At 36.2% G+C, this 20592-nt stretch overlaps 2 protein-coding genes across 2 annotated transcripts; both read right to left on the bottom strand.

The window, feature by feature from the left end:
* Nucleotides 1-1267: 1267 nt before the first annotated feature.
* LOC139839651 (uncharacterized) lies at nucleotides 1268-5731 on the bottom strand. The gene is made up of 3 exons (XM_071829777.1): nucleotides 5282-5731; nucleotides 1923-3939; nucleotides 1268-1512 (listed from the first exon to the last, which is right to left on the bottom strand). The coding sequence occupies exons 1-2, from the start codon at nucleotides 5641-5643 to the stop codon at nucleotides 1938-1940; spliced, it is 2364 nt and encodes a 787-aa protein (XP_071685878.1). The 5' UTR covers nucleotides 5644-5731; the 3' UTR covers nucleotides 1268-1512; nucleotides 1923-1937.
* Nucleotides 5732-9765: 4034 nt separating this feature from the next.
* LOC139842644 (uncharacterized) lies at nucleotides 9766-10755 on the bottom strand. Its single transcript, XM_071832761.1, has 2 exons — nucleotides 10555-10755; nucleotides 9766-10260 (listed from the first exon to the last, which is right to left on the bottom strand). The coding sequence occupies exons 1-2, from the start codon at nucleotides 10753-10755 to the stop codon at nucleotides 9766-9768; spliced, it is 696 nt and encodes a 231-aa protein (XP_071688862.1).
* Between the last annotated feature and the right edge of the window lie 9837 nt (nucleotides 10756-20592).

Here is a 20592-nt window from a genome sequence, read left to right as displayed (position 1 = left end):
TGGAATCATGTGCTATAAATTTCGTGTAACCTAATAAAGGTTGGATGTTGTTTATAGATGTTTGAATGTCTTGCACAATTGAGTCCATATAAATAAGATTAGGGTACTTGTTCAATTTGTTTAAGTTAATGGTGTGATGAAATTCCCAAATTTTAATGGTTTCTTCAAGAAAACATAAATTGCATATGCTGAAGTTTATTTGTTTATAAGCTGACATCTGAAAATCGTATTGATCAAGTATGTATAATGATGAAAAGCAGATATGCATACAGATTTATAGAAACGTGCCAAAACATCATGGATACATATAAGTGATGTGAATCCCTTTGATGTATACAAATAACAGTTATGTTTTCCATAACTTGGTATGATTGCACAAAAATGTGTCTTTTGAAACTATTAATAACTGTATAATTGCACAAAATTTTTGCAATTAATTAAAATAATTAATGACATACTAAAATGTATCTAAATAATAGTCTTGAAAGCTTTATGTTAACAAGATGGAAAGGGACGTCAGCCAGTAGTACCTTAAATAGTTAAGGTGGTCCAGTCTTTTTGCTTTTTGCTATATATGAAAAAATTTGTGTTATGAAGCAAATTTTTTTGGCTGTAATTTTTGGCCTACATTGAATCTCTCCATTTTGAATTTGTATTTTTGCTCTGGTTATAACATGATTATCTTTGTCGTAAATGATTATTGTGGCCATGTTTTGGCTTCTTCCACACATGCAAGACTTGTGAGTGCCAACTGTTTTCCTTTTCTACATGTGTTTGCTCAACTAAGTAGCTTTTGGTCATCAACCATGTTCAAGAAATAGATGAAATGGTTTACGATTGTCGACAATATTAGAGGAATCTATGAATAAGAGATATAGATGATAGTGTAGGTAGACTTGCCGGATGCATGGATGGATATCCGATGGCACATGTTTACCGGATGAATTCTGAAGTCACATAATGATCCTGGAAGTATTTGCAATAGTTGATAGTCATAGGAGGGCCAAATTGAAGGGGGTCAGCTTAAGAAATTATATAAAAAATGTAACTTAAGCCATAAGTATGGTCTATTAAAGCAACCCCATCTTAGTCCCGGAGCGGGTCGGTAAAACCTTCCCCTCGGGATGGTTAAATGGTCGGATCCTCAGAGTGTGGTTCGGGTTTCCTGCCCGAAAGCGCGTGTGTGTGTGCAAATGATAACTAGGCTTCGGTCCGGACTGATGCAAGCTTGCCTTTCAAAAAAAAAAAATTAAAGCAACCCCATGCAAGTCATAACACAATAATAAAAAGCACCCACAGTACATTTAAGTATATCTATCAAAAGCATAAGACTTCTGGGACAACAACAATTGAACAAAACAAAAGATATATTCCAACATCAGTAATGGGCTCCACACATCTTTTTTAACAGCTACATGTCTTCATCATGCGAGTGGATGCAAGCATAGCAGCTTAGAAATAAGGTACCTCTTCTTCAAGATCATCGTCAAGCTTTGCCCAATATCATTCATTCTACATAATGAATATAAAATTAGCAGTAAATAAAGAAAATTGGAAAACTAAATAAAAAGTCGGATATCAGAAACCAGGACGAAAAAGCAACATTTGATTGATCAGACAAACAACCCTATTTTAATGATAACACTACCACCATCCAGAGGACGACGTAGTTAGCCAAATCCAGGCCAACACAAACTGCATTTTGTCCTTTAAAATATTATTTTACCTGATTTCACCTAATTTAACACTTGCTATATATGAGTGATACAATATGCAACCGTTGTAATGTAGCTTCAGTTTAGTAGACAATGAATAATTCGAAGGAGGACAACAAAAAGACATTGTGCACAATAAAGGAAGCAAAGAAATAAACAAAAAACATGGTGTACAAAAAAGAGAGCAAGGAAATAAACAAAACTTACAGTCATACGAAAGGCTCACCGCCTCGACCGTCCAGCACCATGCTTTCCACTGTCGTACCTCCTCTCATTATCATATCTGGCTCTCTTCGATTGATCCACTTGTCGATCTCTCTCACCCCTTCTGCTTTCACGCTCTCCTCCATGGTCTCTGCTATACTTTGATTGATAATGCTCCCTACCATTGTATGTTTCATCTTCATTTGTTTTACGCTTTCTAACCTCACGATCTTTTTCATCCCTACTTTCTTTTCTTCCTTCTACATACTTCTCATCTTCATCAATAATCTTGCTCTTGCGTCTACCCTCATCTTCTTGCCTTATTCCACCCCTTTCAACTTTTTCTTTAGTGCGTTTGTCAGAATCCTCATCATCATCATCATCACTATCATGCCTCCTCCTTTTAACAATTTCATGTCTCTCTTTTCTGGGTTCTTCAATATCACGCTGCCTTTTTTCACCCGTTCTGATCTCCTTTTTATTTAATTCTTCACGCTTAACATCATGCTGCTTTCTTCCACCTCTACCGATTTCCTCTCTTGTGTTCCTGTCAGAATCCGAATCCGAATCACTATCATACCTCCTCCGTCCACCTTTAGCGAACCTATCTTTTGCGGGTTCTTCAATACCATGATGACTTTTTTCACCTGTTCGGGTGTCCTTTTTATTTAATTCTTCACGGTTAACATCATGTTGCCTTCTTCCACCTCTATCAATTTCCTCTCTTGTGTTCCTGTCAGAATCCGAATCCGAATCCTCATCACTATCATGCCTCCTCCTTCCACCTTTAGCAAACCTATCTTTTGCAGGTTCTTCAATACCACGATGACCTTTTTCACCTGTTCGGGTGTCCTTTTTATTTAATTCTTCCCGGCTAACATCATGTTGCCTTCTTCCACCCCTACCAACTTCCTCTCTCGTGTTTCTGTCAGAATCCTCCTCGTCGTCACTGTCATACCTCCTTTCACCTTTTGCAAACCTATCTTTTGCGGTTTCTTCAATACCACGATGGCTTTTTTCGACAGTTCTGGTGTCATTTTTACTTGATTCTTCACGTCGAACATCATGTTGTCTTCTTAAACCCCTTCCAACTTCCCTTTCTCTAAGTCTCATATCGTTTTTGTTAAGATCCTCAAAATCATTTCCACGTTGTCTCCTTCCCTCCCTATCAACTTCGTCTTTCGTGCGACGCACGTCTTTGTCGGAATCCTCGTCATCGTTGCCACGTCTACTTCTTCCCGCCCTTGCAGGTCTCTCTTTCTCATGTCTTTTTTCTCTAACGGGACTAGTATCATTTACAACATCGTGCTTACTACTACCTCCATCCCACCTATCATTGATGCCTTTTCCTACTTTGCTTTCCATTCTCCTTTGTTGACTTCTCTCATCATCAGAGTCATCATCTGAATCATGTCTCCTGCTCCTGTAAGGAAGTGGTTTCCCCTTTCCCCTTTTGATGTTAGACCGTTCATCAGAACTAGAGCTTCCATCAGACTCATATCTCTTCACATTTCGAACACGTTTTTTAGCATAATCAGAATCATCACTGTCATGTCTTACACCTTTACTATGCCTGCTTGGTGGTTTTCGCTTGCTTTTTCTTATAGCAACATCAGAGTCAGACTCTTCATCATCATCACTTCTACTACTTTTAAGTGGTTTCTTCCTCGTCTTCTTCACATGTTCCCGACTACTATCCGAATCAGTATCACCATCACCCTCACTATCACTCTCACTATCTGAGGAAGTATCTCTTCTTTTGTTTGAAGTTTTCTTGTAATGTTTGAGTGCATCAAGCCTGTCTTTACCAATTTTGGCATCCTTTCTAAACTTATCATCAGCTCCAGGAACACCTTTTTTATCATCCCTTTCTTTATCCGCATCATCCATTTTTTCATCATCAGAGACAAGTGCATACTTTTTTACCTCTTCTTCATGTACTATCCCAAGAGCATTTTTGAGAGTTTCCATCTGCTTCTGCTTACGTGCTGCCACTTGATGAGTCTGTGTATCTGAATACCTGAAGAAGCAAAAAACAATACATTATCAACATACCAGATACAGTGTTTACAGAAAAAAACACAACATAGTTGAGATATCGCTTATTGAACATCATTGTTAATTAAAAATTCAGATGTGCACCCTTTAACCAGCAATATATCATCAACAATTTACGTAATTGTTTATAGAAGAAAGAATGCCCTTGGATCATACTTTTACGGATAAAATTTACAGAGTGACAAAATACTCCATTCATAGTATCATCTAGGTTCTATATAGTTTTCCAAGATTAACACCATTGCCAAACGCTAAAAGTATAATCTACGGATTGATGACTAAACCTGCTTTATAAATCCAAATATTAATCCCCATGCCAGATTCACATTTAGCGAATCCTATAACTTAACAATGAATAATCATTGTCAAGTGTTACTGCAACTTTTGGTGCTTCATTCTTAAATTTTTGGATACTAATTATCCCTTCGAAGCTTTTATTCAAGTTTTATATCTGTAATAAAGCAAGCTGCATTTTGATAGCATCGCAGTTTTCCTTGGTAATGTAACAGTGCTCTTAACTTGTATACATGATGAGTCAAATATAAGAACATTGTGAGAAACAGATTTAAAAGTATAAATGTATAATTTTGCTCAAGTTGAGTACAAGGGAGTCATAGCTTATTACAAAGTTCAGCTGAGAGGCGGAATCAGCCTTATGCAAGTGGGGGCTGATGACCCCAGTGGATTAAAAGCTTCAAATAACTATTTTTAAGTTTGGAAAACCTTTTTTTTTTTTTTTACCAACTAACAAAAACTACTTGGGCCCAATATAAATAGAACAACCCATAAGTTGCTACCATTTTATTCTTTGTTGTCAAGCCCTAGTTATATAGAGGTAAGAAGGATATGAATTTGGTTAAGTGGGCGAAGTGGAACATTATGACTCCTCAACTAATTCTATAAGTTTGTTTCCTTTTCCTTTTTGTCTTACAAAATCAATTTAGCAAGAGTCGCTCTTAAAGCATTCAAAAACAAAATGACTTCATTGAAAATACCTTGCATATGCATACCTAACTTTAACTAAGGACCAAAATACAACTTAAATCTCACTTAAACAATTCAGACTTTGATTTCAGCAAGCTTCATCTATTGGAGAAAGACATTAAAATAGCTTGAAAAATCAAAGCAATTTAGATAGCCTATTAATCATATAAGCTAGTTAGCAAATAACACATATATTTCACAAAGAATCACACAACATACAAATTTTACACCGAATTAATTTTAAATATAATCAGAAAATATAATATAAAAACGTAAACCATATAAACAAAAAAAAAAATTTAAATAAATGAAAACCTTACTTTTGATCGGAGTGCAAAACTACGGCGGTGGCACCACCGGCATCTTCAGATGCCATAGCAGCTTCCAAAGTCTTACGAGCTTCAACTAATTTTTCACCAATTTCATCATCTGTATAACCTTGATCAACAAGTTTATCTTCAAGAACAGTAAGCTTAAGCTGGATCTGACGCTTACGGTCATGTTCTAGAATATCCTTATTAGGTTTTCGATTTACGCCGGCGATACCTTGACCGGAATCGTATCCGCCGCTGTTTGCAGTTAATACTTTATTGGCACGTGGCTTCACGAAGAACTTGTTGCTCTGTATGTAACCGTTGGTTCCGGAACCACGAGCGGTTTGCAATCCGATTCCGTTGTACATGATTTTGATTGATTGATTTGTATTGAAAATTTGAAACCCTAATTTGCGGTGTTTTTAATCGGAAACTTTTGAAACCCTAACCAGGAACCAAATGATTGACGGAGTATGAGATTACAAGCTTTTGGTGAATGATGGATTGATAGGCAAAATTACATTTTGGTCCCTCCAACAGTAGGCGTAAAATATCTTTGAGGAGGTGAAAACAGTAAAATAAATCACAAGCCCAATAAACCTTTTTTATATGTTCACGTAACCCATGACCCACTACAGAATAACAAGAAGCCCAAATTGAAACGCATTTTTAGATATCACTAAAAACTTTAAAGCCCAACAAACTTGGTTTTAAGCTCTTAAATTGAAAATACTTCCCTTAATGATAGTTCTAATCAAAAATTTCCGAAATTATCTTTTTCCAGATTGTATGAAAATACCTTGGTTTTAGTATTTTGGTTTTTCCGAAAAGAAATAAAAAAATTTTAACGTTAATTACCAGTAATAAGTTATGGGATTATCACCAAAATACCCTTTTTTTTAAGCTTGTTGACTGACAGCCCTAAAAAAAAAAAGTTTGACAATTTGCCCTCGCAAGGCGCAAGACACCTTGCGTCTTTGCGATCTTGCGACCTTGCGTTACTGACAAACGCAACAAAGAGACTTGCGTCCTTGCGTATTGCGTCTTGCGTCTTGCGACTTGCGCCTTTGCGTCTTGCGTCTTGCGTCTTATCCCGATAAGATTTTCATGATTTCGTGGATAAGATTTTGTACGATTTTTGTACTATTACGGATAACTTTTTCAATTCATATAAGGTATTACCAGCTCTATTTTCACTTCATTTCCACCATTTCAACATAAATCATATAATTTCAAGCGTCATTAAGGTAACTTTCTTTGTTTTAAATAATGAGTTTTAGTGATAATGAAACCTTTGTTATTCATATATGTTGTGGTGGTTCTTTTCAATTTATTAATAACTTACCTATGTATTTGCCTCTAGATTGTTTTAGAACACGATTAAAACTCCCAGTTGCTCCCCAAAAACTAATTACTCGAAGAATATTGTTAAAAAATGTTCTTAGAAAAATTAATTTGCCACCTAATGCTCCTGTTTTAATGAGATATGTTGTCGATAATCTTGTTTTTGATATTACTGATGATTATGAAGACTTTCGTGATTTTCTACAACATGCAATATCAAATGCTCCTATTAATATTTACATTGTCGACAAAGTTACAATGCATCAACTCCCAGAAAACTTACAGTCAGTGCAAATCCTACCAATACACAATGTCCATCAAAACCTACCAACACACGATGTCCAACAAAACCTACCAACAAACGAGGAGAGCACAAACCTTCAGACACCCAATTTGGAAGAAGCACGACCTGAAGTACCACCTCCAAACACAGAAGAGTTTGATTTCTTCAACTATGGAGTTGAGAACGTATGTAAAATTAAAAAAACAGATCACCCTTTTGAATCAGTTGTCGCGTCTAGTGCTTCGGAGGAAGAAAATGACAGAGAAGATCAAGATGAAGATGAAAATGAAGAAGAGGAAGAAAAAAAGGATGTATTCTGGAATATGCCACTTTTATTGAGTGAGCATGACCAAGAGACTGAATCTACGAGCCAAATAACAACCAGTTATAGAGTATCCGATTTGATTAAAGTTCGACAAACTTTTTTAAACAAGGATGATTTTGTAAACCATCTATACACAAAATGTCTTGAAGAAAACTTCCAAATTAAGCCTGTAAAGTCTGACAAATCTCGATTCACTGCTAAATGCATGTTGCCAAATTGTGAGTGGAAATGTAGTGCATACAAAATACGCCACACTGACAACTTCATCGTAAAGAAATTGCATGACGTACACACATGCTCACGTACCCAAATTATGGGAAATAATAAACATGCTTCCAAAAAGGTGTTAGGAAGTATTCTGATGGAATCGTTCAAAGCTGTAAATCGAGACTATAATCCAAAAGATATACGTGATGATGTTGGCAACCGTTTTCGGGTGAGCATTTCTTACAATCAAGCATGGAGAGCCAAGTGTCATGCAATAGAGATGCTTCGTGGCAGTATGGATGACTCGTTCTGAATGCTTCCCATTTATCTTCATAACATTAAGATTCATAACCCAGGAAGCATGACAAATGTGGTGACTGACAATGAAAATAGATTCGTGATGTGTTACATGTCCTTTGGCGCAGTTGTAAGTATCACTCATCCTACAATTGTTTTATCTTAAACTAATAGCAATCTCATTTGATTTGTTTGCGTGCAGATTCGATCATTTGTCCAAAATGTTCACCCTATTATCATCGTTGATGGTGCACATTTGAAAGCTGGATATTTGGGTACAAATTTAGTCGCTGTTGCAATGGATGCCAATAACGGAATTTTGCCATTGGCTTATGGAATTGGTGAAGGCGAGACAAACGAGGTTTGGTCATGGTTTTTTGGCAATCTAAGAGATCATTTAGAGAGTTGTGGTATGAGTAATCGTATGTCAGAGATTACCTTTATTTCTGATCGTGCTCCTTCAATAGCACATGGTATTTCAAATGTGTTTCCTGAAGCCTTTCACTCTTTTTGCGCACGTCATCTATTCATGAACATAAAAACGATGTCCAACAAATTCAAATATTTTGAATGGCACTATTGGAAAATGGTTAAGGCTTATCGTTTGTCAGATTTTCAAGATCATGTTAGTGTATTTCAACGAAGATTAAAAGCGTCTCACAAGTATCTAAATGACGTTGGTTTCAACAAATGGTCCAGAAGTCATGCTGGTCATGTTAGGTATGCATACCTTACTAGCAACAGTGTAGAGTCTATTAACGCTCTATCCAAACATGCTCGCAAACTACCAGTTTGCATGTTATTGGAATTTTTTCGCGCTTCTATACAGGATTGGTTTTTCAAACATCACAACAAAGCAGTTAGTCTCACTTCAACGGTTACTCCATATGTTGAACGTAAATTAGGTAAGAGGATGAACAAATCAAGAAGATGGCAAGCATTTCCATCGACAAACAATCTAATAGAGGTGCGTGATGGAAGGAAAAACAGCCTCGTTAATCTAGAAGATAGAACATGTACATGTGGGCAATGGCAATTATCAGGCATACCTTGCGGACATGTATTGGCAGCAGCACGACTCTTCGGAGTGGAAGATGTTACATGTTATGTATCACATTGGTTCTTGTCTCAAACTTATATAAATACATATTCCGAACACATCCTTCCTTTGCCCCATCGATCCGAATGGTCCGATCCAGGGCCCAAGATCTTGAAAATCGTAAAGCCCCCAATTCAAAAGAAAAGAGCACCTGGACGCCCAAAAAGTACCGATCGGATTCCATCTCAAGGTGAAGAAACTGAAAAGAAAGTAAGAACATGTACTCCTTGCAAGCAAGCAGGTCATAACCGAACAACATGTAGCGCTTCTTATGACCTAACCGGTGAATCTACTTCTCAGAGGGTTAAAAAAACAGCCTCAAAATCAAAGTCAAAGTCGAAAGAGAAAGTCGAACCTTCGCAAGCTTATCAGTCTCAATTTTATCAAACGTACGATTTAGACCAGAATTAGGGGACCAGAATTAGTTGCTTGTTTATCAGTCTCAGTTTGTTGTTTATCAGTCTCAGTTTGTTTTTATGTTTATCAGTCTCAGTTAGTTGTTTAAATATGTGTCATAGATTGACCTACATACAGACGCAAGAACGCAAGAAAAATCTTGCGTATGTCATCAAACACACGCAAATACGCAAACAATAACTTGCGTCTGTCTTTAAAAAAGACGCAACTTTTCAAACAATACCTTGCGTATGTCATGAAACATACGCAAGCACGCAAACATCAACTTGCGTATATCTTTTAAAGAGACGCAAGGACGCAAACATAACCTTGCGTAAGTCTTCAAACATACGCAAGAACGCAAACAAAACCTTGCGTAAGCCATTTAAATAGACGCAAGGACGCAAACAACACCTTGCGTCTGTCAAAAAACCAGAAGCAAGGACGCAAAAAAGGCCTTGCGTCTGTCCCAGATTATTTACATACAAAAATTACATGTTTTAACTAAAAACTGTATAATAATTACATCTACAAGTTAACTAATTAACAACCTTTGGGTCCTCTGGGTCCTCTGGGTCCTCTGGTGGTGGTGGTTCCTGTGTATCAAAGCGTGCACGGAAGAATGTTCTTGCCATTCGAATTCTATAGTCCTTAGCAGCCTTTTTAGGGTCTCCAATGTTGTCAATCTGATCCCAACCAAAAACTATCCTCTCCATATGAAGGCAGACCCAAACACCACAATCACCATGGCCACCACTCTGCATTGGCACATACGGTGCATCCTCGATCATCAACTCTACATCTTCTCTGTTCTCATAATAGTCAACAATTTGTGAGTCCTGCTTCTTGTTAAAGTAATCAATAGCCTTCAAATATAACGGCAAGTTGTCTGATAAGTTTTTGAAGACAGCCTCGAGTTGACCTTTTTTCAAACAACCCTTTAAACTATCATAGACTAATACTCTCTGTTCATCTAAGTTCAAAGTGAGTAGTATAAAATGTTCAGGATCTGAAAAATGTACTGGAATCAAAATCTGCAACAAAAGAAACATAAAAAGTCAATAAGGAAGGACGCAAGGTTGACCTTGCGAGACACGCAAAGACGCAAGGTAGACCTTGCGTCAGGCGCAAGGACGCAAGGTATACCTTGCGGGTGGACGCATGGACGCAAATTTTACTTTGCGTCCATAATGAAGACGCAAGGTTAATCTTGCGAGGGTCGCAAGGACGCAAGAGAGTGTTTGCGAACGGACGCAAGGGCGCAAGATTTGTCTTGCGCCTATTACAGTTTACTCAAAATGTATAGTTTATATAAAAAAAGGACTAACCTTATCACATTCAGCCCAGGATGGATAAAGGTCATCACTACCATCCCCAAGACCAATCAAATACATATAATATGGGGGATTGAATTTAATGATCCCCTCTGCTTCAGGATTAGATGTATCCCCCTTCTCCTCCTCATTTTGAGTGTCATCATCATAAAAGGACTTGAATTTCTCCAGTTGATTGAGGAAACCCAATGGCATAATCGTCTATCGAGAACTACATGTATAATCTGCAATCGGAAACTGAGGACTCGAGGACATCTGGCTAGCTCGGGGCAGAAACCTCTGCCGAAATCTCAACATGAAGGTAGCCCATCCATCAATATGCTATAATCAGATCAAGTTGATTATGAATGTTATAAAGCTAAAAACAAAACAAAACAAAACAAAACATGCATAAGTTTATAATTATTAACAAACTTACTATGTTTTCCAAATAACCAGAAAATGCAATTCCCAATAAATGTTTCCAAAACTCAGTATCAAGGAAGAGGAAGGTTTCATTTTGGAAAATGAACATGCAACGCGTATCTTGCTTATTGAGGATTAGTGATTTCAAATCTTTTGCTGGCCCCACATGCTTCCTTTGATCTCTCCATGCATTTGGTGGTGGTGGTTGCAAAGTTCCTTGATCGTTTATAAATTTATCAACCATTGACCAAATTTCCTCCTCACCAACCCAATCCTTTTCCTTCCTTTTTCTCTTCCTTTCCTTTTTCTGAAAAAAAAATTAGTAATAAAGACGCAAAGACGCAAGAATTGTCTTGCGTCGGTGTAATGCAAACGCAAATACGCAATATAGTTCTTGCGTCCATAAGTGAAGTATACGCAAAGACGCAAGGTAATCCTTGCGTCCAACAATGAAGAAGACGCAAAGACGCAAGGTGATCCTTGCGTCATTCACTAACATCATGCTGGTCTGCTTGTTTTTCTGCTTCATTAACCAATGGCAAATCAACTCCTTGCTCAATCTCCTCAGACACCAGAGCCACGTTCTCATCTTGTTTATCAACAGCTTTTTCAGCCCCTTTTTCAGTAGGCTTTTCAGTTTCCATTGGCAACACATTCTCAGCTTCTTTAGTCCCTTGATGAGAAACTTTCAGCCTTTTTACTCTAGAAGCTACTTCGTCAGATAACTGTATATAATATATGAGTCAGCAAACATACGCAAGGACGCAAGATATATCTTGCGTATACCAAGACGCAAAATGCAAGGTCTTATAAACATCAGGCGCAAGGACGCAAGAAAAACCTTGCGTCTGGTGAATGTTATAGACATACCTTCTCCAATGGTTTTCTGTAACCCGGTGTTGTGAAAGGGGAATTTAAAAAATGAGTGGGCCTTCTTTCTCTTTTCCCACGTCTAACAACCCTCGGAGATGTATCATTGTCAGAGAAAGATCGAGGATCCACATATGCATCCTCGTTATCAACATACTATAATGAACAAAACGCAAAAAATAAGAAAAGTAGCCATACGCAAGGTCGCAAGTAAGTCCTTGCGTCTGAGTTAGGGACGCAAGTACAACCTGCGCCTAAAATACAATAAAGACGCAAGGACGCAAGATGGTACTTGCGTCTGATATAACATCAGGCGCAAGGACGCAAGTAAAACCTTGCGCCAACATAACAGGCAAGATGCAAGGTCGCAAAAAAAACTTGCGCCTAGTTTACCTGATGTTCCTGGTGTTCCTGTTCTTTCAAACGTTTTTCATGATCATAAAGCTTCTTTTTACAATCAGCCAACTCCTTTTCTTGATCATCCACCCCCTTAGTCAACATATTAACCATACGCAACAATTCCTGCAAATTGTTGCCTTTTTGTGTTGGATGAGGGTCCGAGGTCTGCTCTGACTCCTCCTGCAATAATTCCTTCAAACTGCCACCCAACTCCTCTTCAACTTGATTATCATCTTGTGTATTTTTTTCGTCTTCAACAACATCTCCTTGAAAGTAAGAGGAACTCTGGATCCACCATTGACAACCTCTCTCTGTCTCAGATGGATGCAGGGAACGAAAAGGTCTTTTTCTCTTCGGACAATCATCCTGAAATGAAGTTATATTAGTAAAAACAAAAGGACGCAAGGACGCAAAAGTCATTTTGCGTCTAGACGCAAGAACGCAAAGATCATCTTGCGAGTAGACGCAAGGACGCAAGAGTAAACTTGCGACACACGCAAGGACGCAAGCATGATTCTTGCGCCTGTAACAAGTATAACCCATGGTTCACACGCAAGGACGCAAGGATATCCTTGCGACACACGAAAGGACGCAAGGTTTATCTTGCGTCCTCATGCGACACACAAAACTGCTCTGTTAAAACAGAAACTGCTGTATATACACTATATAAAAAGCTCTTGGAGATATTAACTAAGCATTATATGTAGAAGTTTTAGGTAGTCAGACACTGTAAAGGTTTCAGCAGATGAACGCTTCCAAAATAATGCTCTTGGTACTCCATCCTTATCAGTTTTAGTTGCAAAACTCTTAATGGTACGACGGTATGCCTCGAGGATCCAAATCTTAAATGCCCACATAAAACCAGCCAATGTGTATGCCTTTCCACCCCCACTCTCTAATTGGATTTCTCGAACCTCAAAACCTTCGCTCACCGCTGAGTAAGTAGCATCCCAAATACGAGACCCCCATGGGTACGCGTTCACCTTATTGAAATCTTCAACCAACCATAGAAACTGTTTACTAACCACATGTTGCCCCTGCTTCCCCATAAACGCTCTCTCTACGATCAAAATTATAGCTAGTCGAACAATATCATCGTCACTAACCTTGGGAACCTTTACATCACCTTGTTTTTTGATAAGGATGTTTTGTATATCACTAACCAAAATGTTGCTGGCATCAGGACGTTCTGGAAAACAACGTCGTCTAATGGGTGCGGTCTTAGATTCATAATTTCGAGGGATGTAATGTGCCATGTCCGTCCGGCTACCAAACATAAATCCGGTGACTAAACAAAATTCACGCCGACCAAATCTAATCATAAAATTAGGAGAAAAATGAAACCATATATCTTGTTGCTCTCCAGGGTACTTACTAGCATCTAATTTTGCTGAACGCTCACATTTCCATTGGAGCATGGCATGTACTAGGCCAGGATCATTACCCGTGTATGAAAGATCTAACCAGGAACCAAAGCATGTACTTCTAAATAATTTTTCTTGTCTCTCAGTCAACATTTTCTTGACCTGAGGAATCACGGTCAACATATTCTTCATGGTCAATTTACCTTCCACATAGCCCTGTAAAAGTCAGAAGAACAACAGAAGAAAATCACATAGACGCAAGCAAGCAAGACAGAGATTGCGTACAAGGCCGCAAGGATGCAAGGTTAACCTTGCGTAACAGATGTGCAAGACGCAAGGACGCAAGGTTAACCTTGCGTAACTTATGATCAAGACGCAAGGACGCAAGGGTTACCTTGCGTGCACATGCAAAGGTAAAATTATAGCAAACGTAAGGTCGCAAATATCACCTTGCGTACATTGTGAGGCATACGCAAGGACGCAAGGATTGTCTTGCATCTACATAGCAACAGAGTTACACAACTTGAATCTAGCAAAAATTCCTGGGTATCGTACGCAATCTCAATAATATACAATCAAAAACACAAAATACAAACAAATTTCGTTGACACATTTTTTCGAACAGTTGGGGTGCAAAGAGTGCAAAAACTTTGTTTTAGCACATAAATCTAAGCACTATGAAGTAGATCGAATAATATAACATAGATCTAAGAAATCTAACCTGTTCTTGAGACATAGTGAAAGGACCCGTTCATATACATTATAAACGATTCACAATAGTTGATTACATCGCGAGGTATTTGACCTCTATATGATACATTTTACAAACATTGCATTCGTTTTTAAAAGACAAACTTTCTTTACAACGAAAGTTGACGGCATGCACACCATTTCATAATACATCCAACTATAATTGGTTTAATAATAATCTTGATGAACTCAATGACTCGAATGCAACGTCTTTCAAAATATGCCATGAATGACTCCAAGTAATATCCTTAAAATGAGCTAATGCACAGCGGAAGATTTTTTTAATACCTGAGAATAAACATGCTTTAAAGTGTCAACCAAAAGGTTGGTGAGTTCATAGGTTTATCATAACAATCAGTTCAATATATTAATAGACCACAAGATTTTCGTTTATAAATATATGTACACTCGCAAGTGTATAAAAGTATTCTATAAGTTGTAGGCACCCGGTAACAAGCCTTAACGTTCATGTTTTACCCTCTGAAGTACACCAGATCAGGTGTGTTTAAAATAACCTCGAAGTACTAAAGCATCCCATAGTCAGGATGGGGTTTGTCAGGCCCAATAGATCTATCTTTAGGATTCGCGCCTACGGTACATAGACAAGTAGTTTAATGTTACCAAGCTAAGGGTATATTTCTGGTTTAAACCCACGTAGAATTAGTTTTAGTACTTGTGCCTATTTCGTAAAACATTTATAAAAACAGCGCATGTATTCTCAGTCCCAAAAATATATATAAAAGGGAGCAAATGAAACTCACAATACTGTATTTCGTAGTAAAAATACATATAACGTCATTTAACAAGTGCAAGGTTGGCCTTGGATTCACGAACGTATCAATATTGAGATTCAATATTGCAGGAAAGTACGTAGATGCAACGGAGATGATAAACACTAGATTGACCTCACGAGCATACCCATGAACCATACCCATCACCTCCATAGCTATAACCCATAATTTCCTTAGCTTCGACTCATTCAAAAAAAACTATTTTGAAATCACTCGGACAGCGCTCCGTCGTAACATTTTATGTATACTAATAATATCTTGAAATAATATAGAGCAAATATATATATATATATATATATATATATATATATATATATATATATATATATATATATATATATATATATATATATATATATATATATATTATATATATATATAATATATTTTCAAGTTTCTATGAAATAATGAAACCTAGAGAAATATATTTTCAAGTTTCTATGAAATAATGAAACCTATTGAATTTTATTTATAATAGATTTTTGAATTATTAAAGTGAATTATTAAAGTATGAATTATTAAAGTGAATTATTAAAGTATGAATTATTAAAGTGAATTATTAAAGTATGAATTATTAAAGTTAATTATTAAAGTTAAAGTAAAGTAAAAGTAAAGTAAAGGTAAAGTTAAAGTATAGTAAAAGTATAAAAACTATGTATGTATAATACGCGTATAAATATATATAATATTAATTTAAATCATTATATATATTTAATGAAATAAAATATAAATATCGTTATATTTATTATACTGGTTAAGTAATGAGTTGTCAAAAGTGATTCTAGATATTTATAAAAGTTATATACGTTTTAATAATAAAGTTTTTTTTTTAAACTGAAAACGTCTTTGTACGTTTGAAAATAGATTAATAGAATATTATGGAAACCAATTCTCCACTAACTTTTGTCTAACTTTCGTAAATGACACTTTTTGTTTTTATTTATAAATAGCTTTACAAATTATTCTGAATATCGTTAAGAGGAATAGATTTTCTCAAATCATAGTGGACCTCTCAACAGAGACTTGTAATCATAATTCAATGTTTCTGATAATTCAATCATTTAATATATATTTTTTTAATTTAGTCGAAAATCATATTGAAACAAATACGTTCGTGTAAAGTATTATACGTTTAATACTTTATTAATATTCTCAAGTTATAATATATATATATATACATATACATATCTATCTATATATTACGGTTCGTAAATCGTCGAAATTTGGTCGAGGTTATAATGAATGTATGAACACAGTTTAAAATTCTTGAGATTTAACTTAACAAACTTTGCTTATCATGTCGGAATAATATAAAGATTAAAGTTTAAATTTGGTTGGAAATTTCCGGGTCGTCACAGTACCTACCCGTTAAAGAAATTTCGTCCCCGAAATTTGATAGAGGTCGTCATGACTAACAATGAGAATGTTATTATAACGATTACAAAGTTTTATCATGTTCAAGAAGAATGGATAAAATAATTCGATTACTCGAAGCGTGTGAGTGAAGTTATCGTAAATGAATAAAATAAGATAATAGTGATTCGTCGTATCTTTTGACGTCATCACGATTGATCTCCGAAAAGAAAATCTTTGTAATCTATATTGGATTTGATTATTCGGCGATTAAGGAAATTATGATCCTCTTCGAATTAATGCGATAATCCATTTTGATTTCTTTGTCGGATATTTCACTATAAATCCACCTCATTTGTTTTCTCACAACTCACACCTTCTCAACTCATATTTTAAAGTATTTGTCAATATGCTTCATCCAGTGCTGATTCTTGATATACTCCTCACTTTCATATCTGTCGCTCTTCTTTTTCATCTGCCTCCGGAAGAATCTATTTACTTCTACTATACTCTAGGTTTTATAGTGTTTTTAGTTCTCCCGTGTCTTTATTTTGCTATATGCATTGATATATACGGTTTGTGATTTCTGGGTTGTTGTTGGGTTTTATATCTTCCCTTATATTTCAAAGTCCTTGCTTCTTCTATAATCATTGCCATCCACAGTTAATATTCTCTTCTATTTGCGATGATTTATACTCCCAATTCTAGTTCGGAGCTTTGTCCTTTCGTTTCTTCTTCTTGCGATTAAGCACCGCTTGTAATGGTCCAGAATTCGCAGATATAAATTTTGGAATGAACTTTGTTAATGTTCTAGGAAGGAAATTGTAATGGCACGATCTTGACTTGTCAAATTACCAGAATACCTCGAAAAAGGCCGAATCATCAAGAAATATTTTCTTGATATTTAGAGATCAAAGAGAATACAAGAGTCGTTTAACATAGCACATGATGACGTTATGATCTGTGAATCATCATGTTCCATTTAGAAACTCAGCATGAATTACTGTAATATAATCACGTTGATCAAGTGTCATTATATTATACTAACTCATGCTTCAGCTCCCAACACTTCTTCAAGAATATTCCTATTTTAAACTCAAATGTTTCAGAATTTTGAAACTAAAATAGTTTCTTTTATGATATAATACAGATAGCGCGAAGAGGTAAATGATTTCAGATAAGAATAATTATAAAAATATCCTCAGAAGTATGGATGATATTTATAATGAAAGATACGATGATATCTTAGAATGTCTAATATCAGAGGATGATGAAGGATATTGTCTGCAGGGGTTTGGAGTCAGGAGCAAGGTATTCGTTAATGACTTCAGCAAGTACTGAATCATTTGAATTCTTTAAAGGCAGGTTCAGCCTTTGTGATTTGTCCACAGCCTCCTTCATACTTTGCTCAATCCATTTTCTAGTTCCAAACCTTCTCTTTTTCTGAGCTTTGCCAATATACTATCCTTTATCATCCAACTTTTTACTGTTAAGGTCGTTTACAGTTTTTGCTGCTTCATCAGCATTTTTCAAAATTTCGAGAACTGGTTCGCAGTTTAGGGTGTTTTTCAGAAATTTCTCATTCAAAGAATGTAAGTCTTGGAGGTAGACATTGTGTGTATATGTAATTGTTGATGTAGACATGCTGCGAGGTTTCAAAATACTGATTCCTGATTCTCAATAATTGGTATGGCAATTCTTGTTGCAACATGCGAATGAGTAAGAGATGGAGTTTCAATGAAAAAGTATAGTGACTTTTCGGAGAGGTTTAAGTCGAAGGTTAATGAAGTTGTTGATAAGTTTACTGCTAATGTGGTGAGATATGAAAGGTTCCCCAGTAAGATTGTGAAAGGGCAGCGTATCTATCGAAGTTATAATAAAATTAGTTTTACTGAAAAGTCGAAGTTGACTTGTTGGAGCTGTGACAAAACTGGCTACTTTGAAAAGAATCGTAAGGTTGTTTTTGCTAATAAATGCTAAAGAATTCAACGCGGGTACGTGTTAAACTATGACTTTGGGTTCGAGAGTTTTACAGGTGTATAACTGTGGGTAACATGTGGTTGGATCATCATCTCGATTGTTCCTTAGTTGAAGTGTCTTCAGGAATTTCGAAGGGTTTGAGCACATATTGTAATCGTTAATACATATGATGTTCTAACACAGTTTTGAAGTCAAAGTATAGCTTTGAAAGATATAGAAATCTAAGAGTGATGGTTTTGTTATATCTCGAGTTGCATTCTGAGATTTCAAAAATCAGAATAGGGGATTGAATTTGAATGAGTATGGTTGTTTTGATTTCTTATAAAAGAAGGTATACTGTTGTGAAAATAGGGAGTATAGTTGATGATTTACTGAATTAGAATCGAAGAATGTAATATATTAATTGTGCATTTATATATCTCTCGGGTATTACCTACCCGTTAAAAAAAATGTCACAAATAATATTTTGAACAAGAATTTTTCATTACAGTCTTTATGAAAATATATGTATGTATATTTTCTTCAGATGTAATACAGATTTAATGAGTTAATATCATATTAAGCTCATTTGATTTTCGGCTTGGATTAGTAAAGAATAATCTCTAAAACATTAGAGATTACATAATCTTCGCGGAGTATTTCGCTAATGTAATCAATACTTCAATATTTATTCTTATAGATATTTCCTTAGTGAATTATGCTGATGCTCGTAGAACTCTTGCTAACTTCACAAGATACGAATGTTGTTTTCCAGTAAGTTTCGAGTACATTGAAGATGAAAGTGTAAAATCAAACATGTTATTGAATGATACACTTGGTTTATTATGAAACCGAATTCATTTAATTGAATCAAAGATTGTAGTTACGATGGTTAGGTTGTTAACGAAGGATGTACATCATAGCATATTAGTAATATGAATTTAACTGAGTAGTATCTACCCTTTTTCAATTCATATTCAATAGCTTAGTACGAAAGATTTTTATAGTTTCAGCATTCATATATATAAAATATATATATAATTTCTTCAGAAGAATGAGTTAATACTTCATAACTCGTTGATACAAAATACTCGTTGTTGATCAATGATGACATCCACGGTGATTCTTGAACTGACGGAACTTGTGATGTTATAGGTGCTGCTAGTGCTGATGATGCTGACAGTACTGACGGTGATGGTGGTGCTGACGATATTGTTGATGATACTGCCGGTAACTGCTGGTGATGCTGCTGAAGCTTGTGGTATTGAGGCTTGTGATGTGGATGTTACTGGCGGTATTGGTTATGCTGCTGGTGCTGCTGATGGTGTTTGTAATCCTTGCACCATGTGTTCCAAAACCACTACTCGGGCACGAAGTTCGTTAATTTCTGCTAGTACACCAGGATGATTGGCGGTTGGAACGAGCGGATGAATAATATTTGCAATATGGGATAGTATATAATCATGACGAGATACTCTAGCAATGAGTGAGAAAATGGTGTCTCGAACAGGTTCGCCGGTAAGTGCTTCAGGTTCATCGCCAAGAGGGCAATGTGGTGGATGGAAGGGATCACCTTTTTCTTGTCTCCAATGATTAAGGAGGCTACGAACCTATCCCCAATTCATCCAGAATAGATGATGACTAATTGGTTGATCCATTCCGGTCACACTGCTTTCGGAACTTGAGTGGGATTCCATTTCGGAATCCGAGGGACTTGAACTAATGACGAATTCCATTTCGTACGATTGAATAAAGAATTTTTAGATATGAAATGATTTTCCGGCTATGGGGTGGTATTCTAATTATATAGAGCAAAAGGTTTCGTAGATTACGGAGGAATTTACGGAATATGTTAGGCAAAGTTTACAGTAACAAATACGCTAAGATATGAATTAGCAGATACGCTAAGATATGAATTTTGTCTATACACTATTCATGCAATCAATGCAATAAGATGTGTCTAGACTAAGAATGATAAGCAGGTAATTTTCGACAAAAATGATGAGCAAAACTTTTGACATGCAGACACGGTCGAAGTCCAGACTCGCTAATGCATCCTAACGACTATCAGTTAGACACACTAATGCAGACCTGGTTTGCTAAGACCACCGCTCTGATACCAACTGAAAGAACCCGTTCAT

Source organism: Rutidosis leptorrhynchoides, chromosome 4, assembly GCF_046630445.1.
Source record: "Rutidosis leptorrhynchoides isolate AG116_Rl617_1_P2 chromosome 4, CSIRO_AGI_Rlap_v1, whole genome shotgun sequence".
Classification (NCBI taxonomy): Eukaryota; Viridiplantae; Streptophyta; class Magnoliopsida; order Asterales; family Asteraceae; genus Rutidosis; species Rutidosis leptorrhynchoides.
The sequence above is the reverse complement of the archived record's forward strand: the minus strand, read 5'-3'. Positions and strand labels throughout refer to the sequence as shown.

Excerpts from the sequence above, each read along its gene's own strand:
- LOC139839651 (XM_071829777.1), bottom strand. The coding sequence starts at position 5,643 with ATGTACAACGGAATCGGATTGCAAACCGCTCGTGGTTCCGGAACCAAC. Across the intron at positions 3,940-5,281 it reads GTTTTGCACTCCGATCAAAA|GTATTCAGATACACAGACTC; the intron begins GTAAGGTTTTCA and ends TTGCTTCTTCAG.
- LOC139842644 (XM_071832761.1), bottom strand. The coding sequence starts at position 10,755 with ATGCCATTGGGTTTCCTCAATCAACTGGAGAAATTCAAGTCCTTTTAT. Across the intron at positions 10,261-10,554 it reads CCTGGGCTGAATGTGATAAG|ATTTTGATTCCAGTACATTT; the intron begins GTTAGTCCTTTT and ends CTTTTGTTGCAG.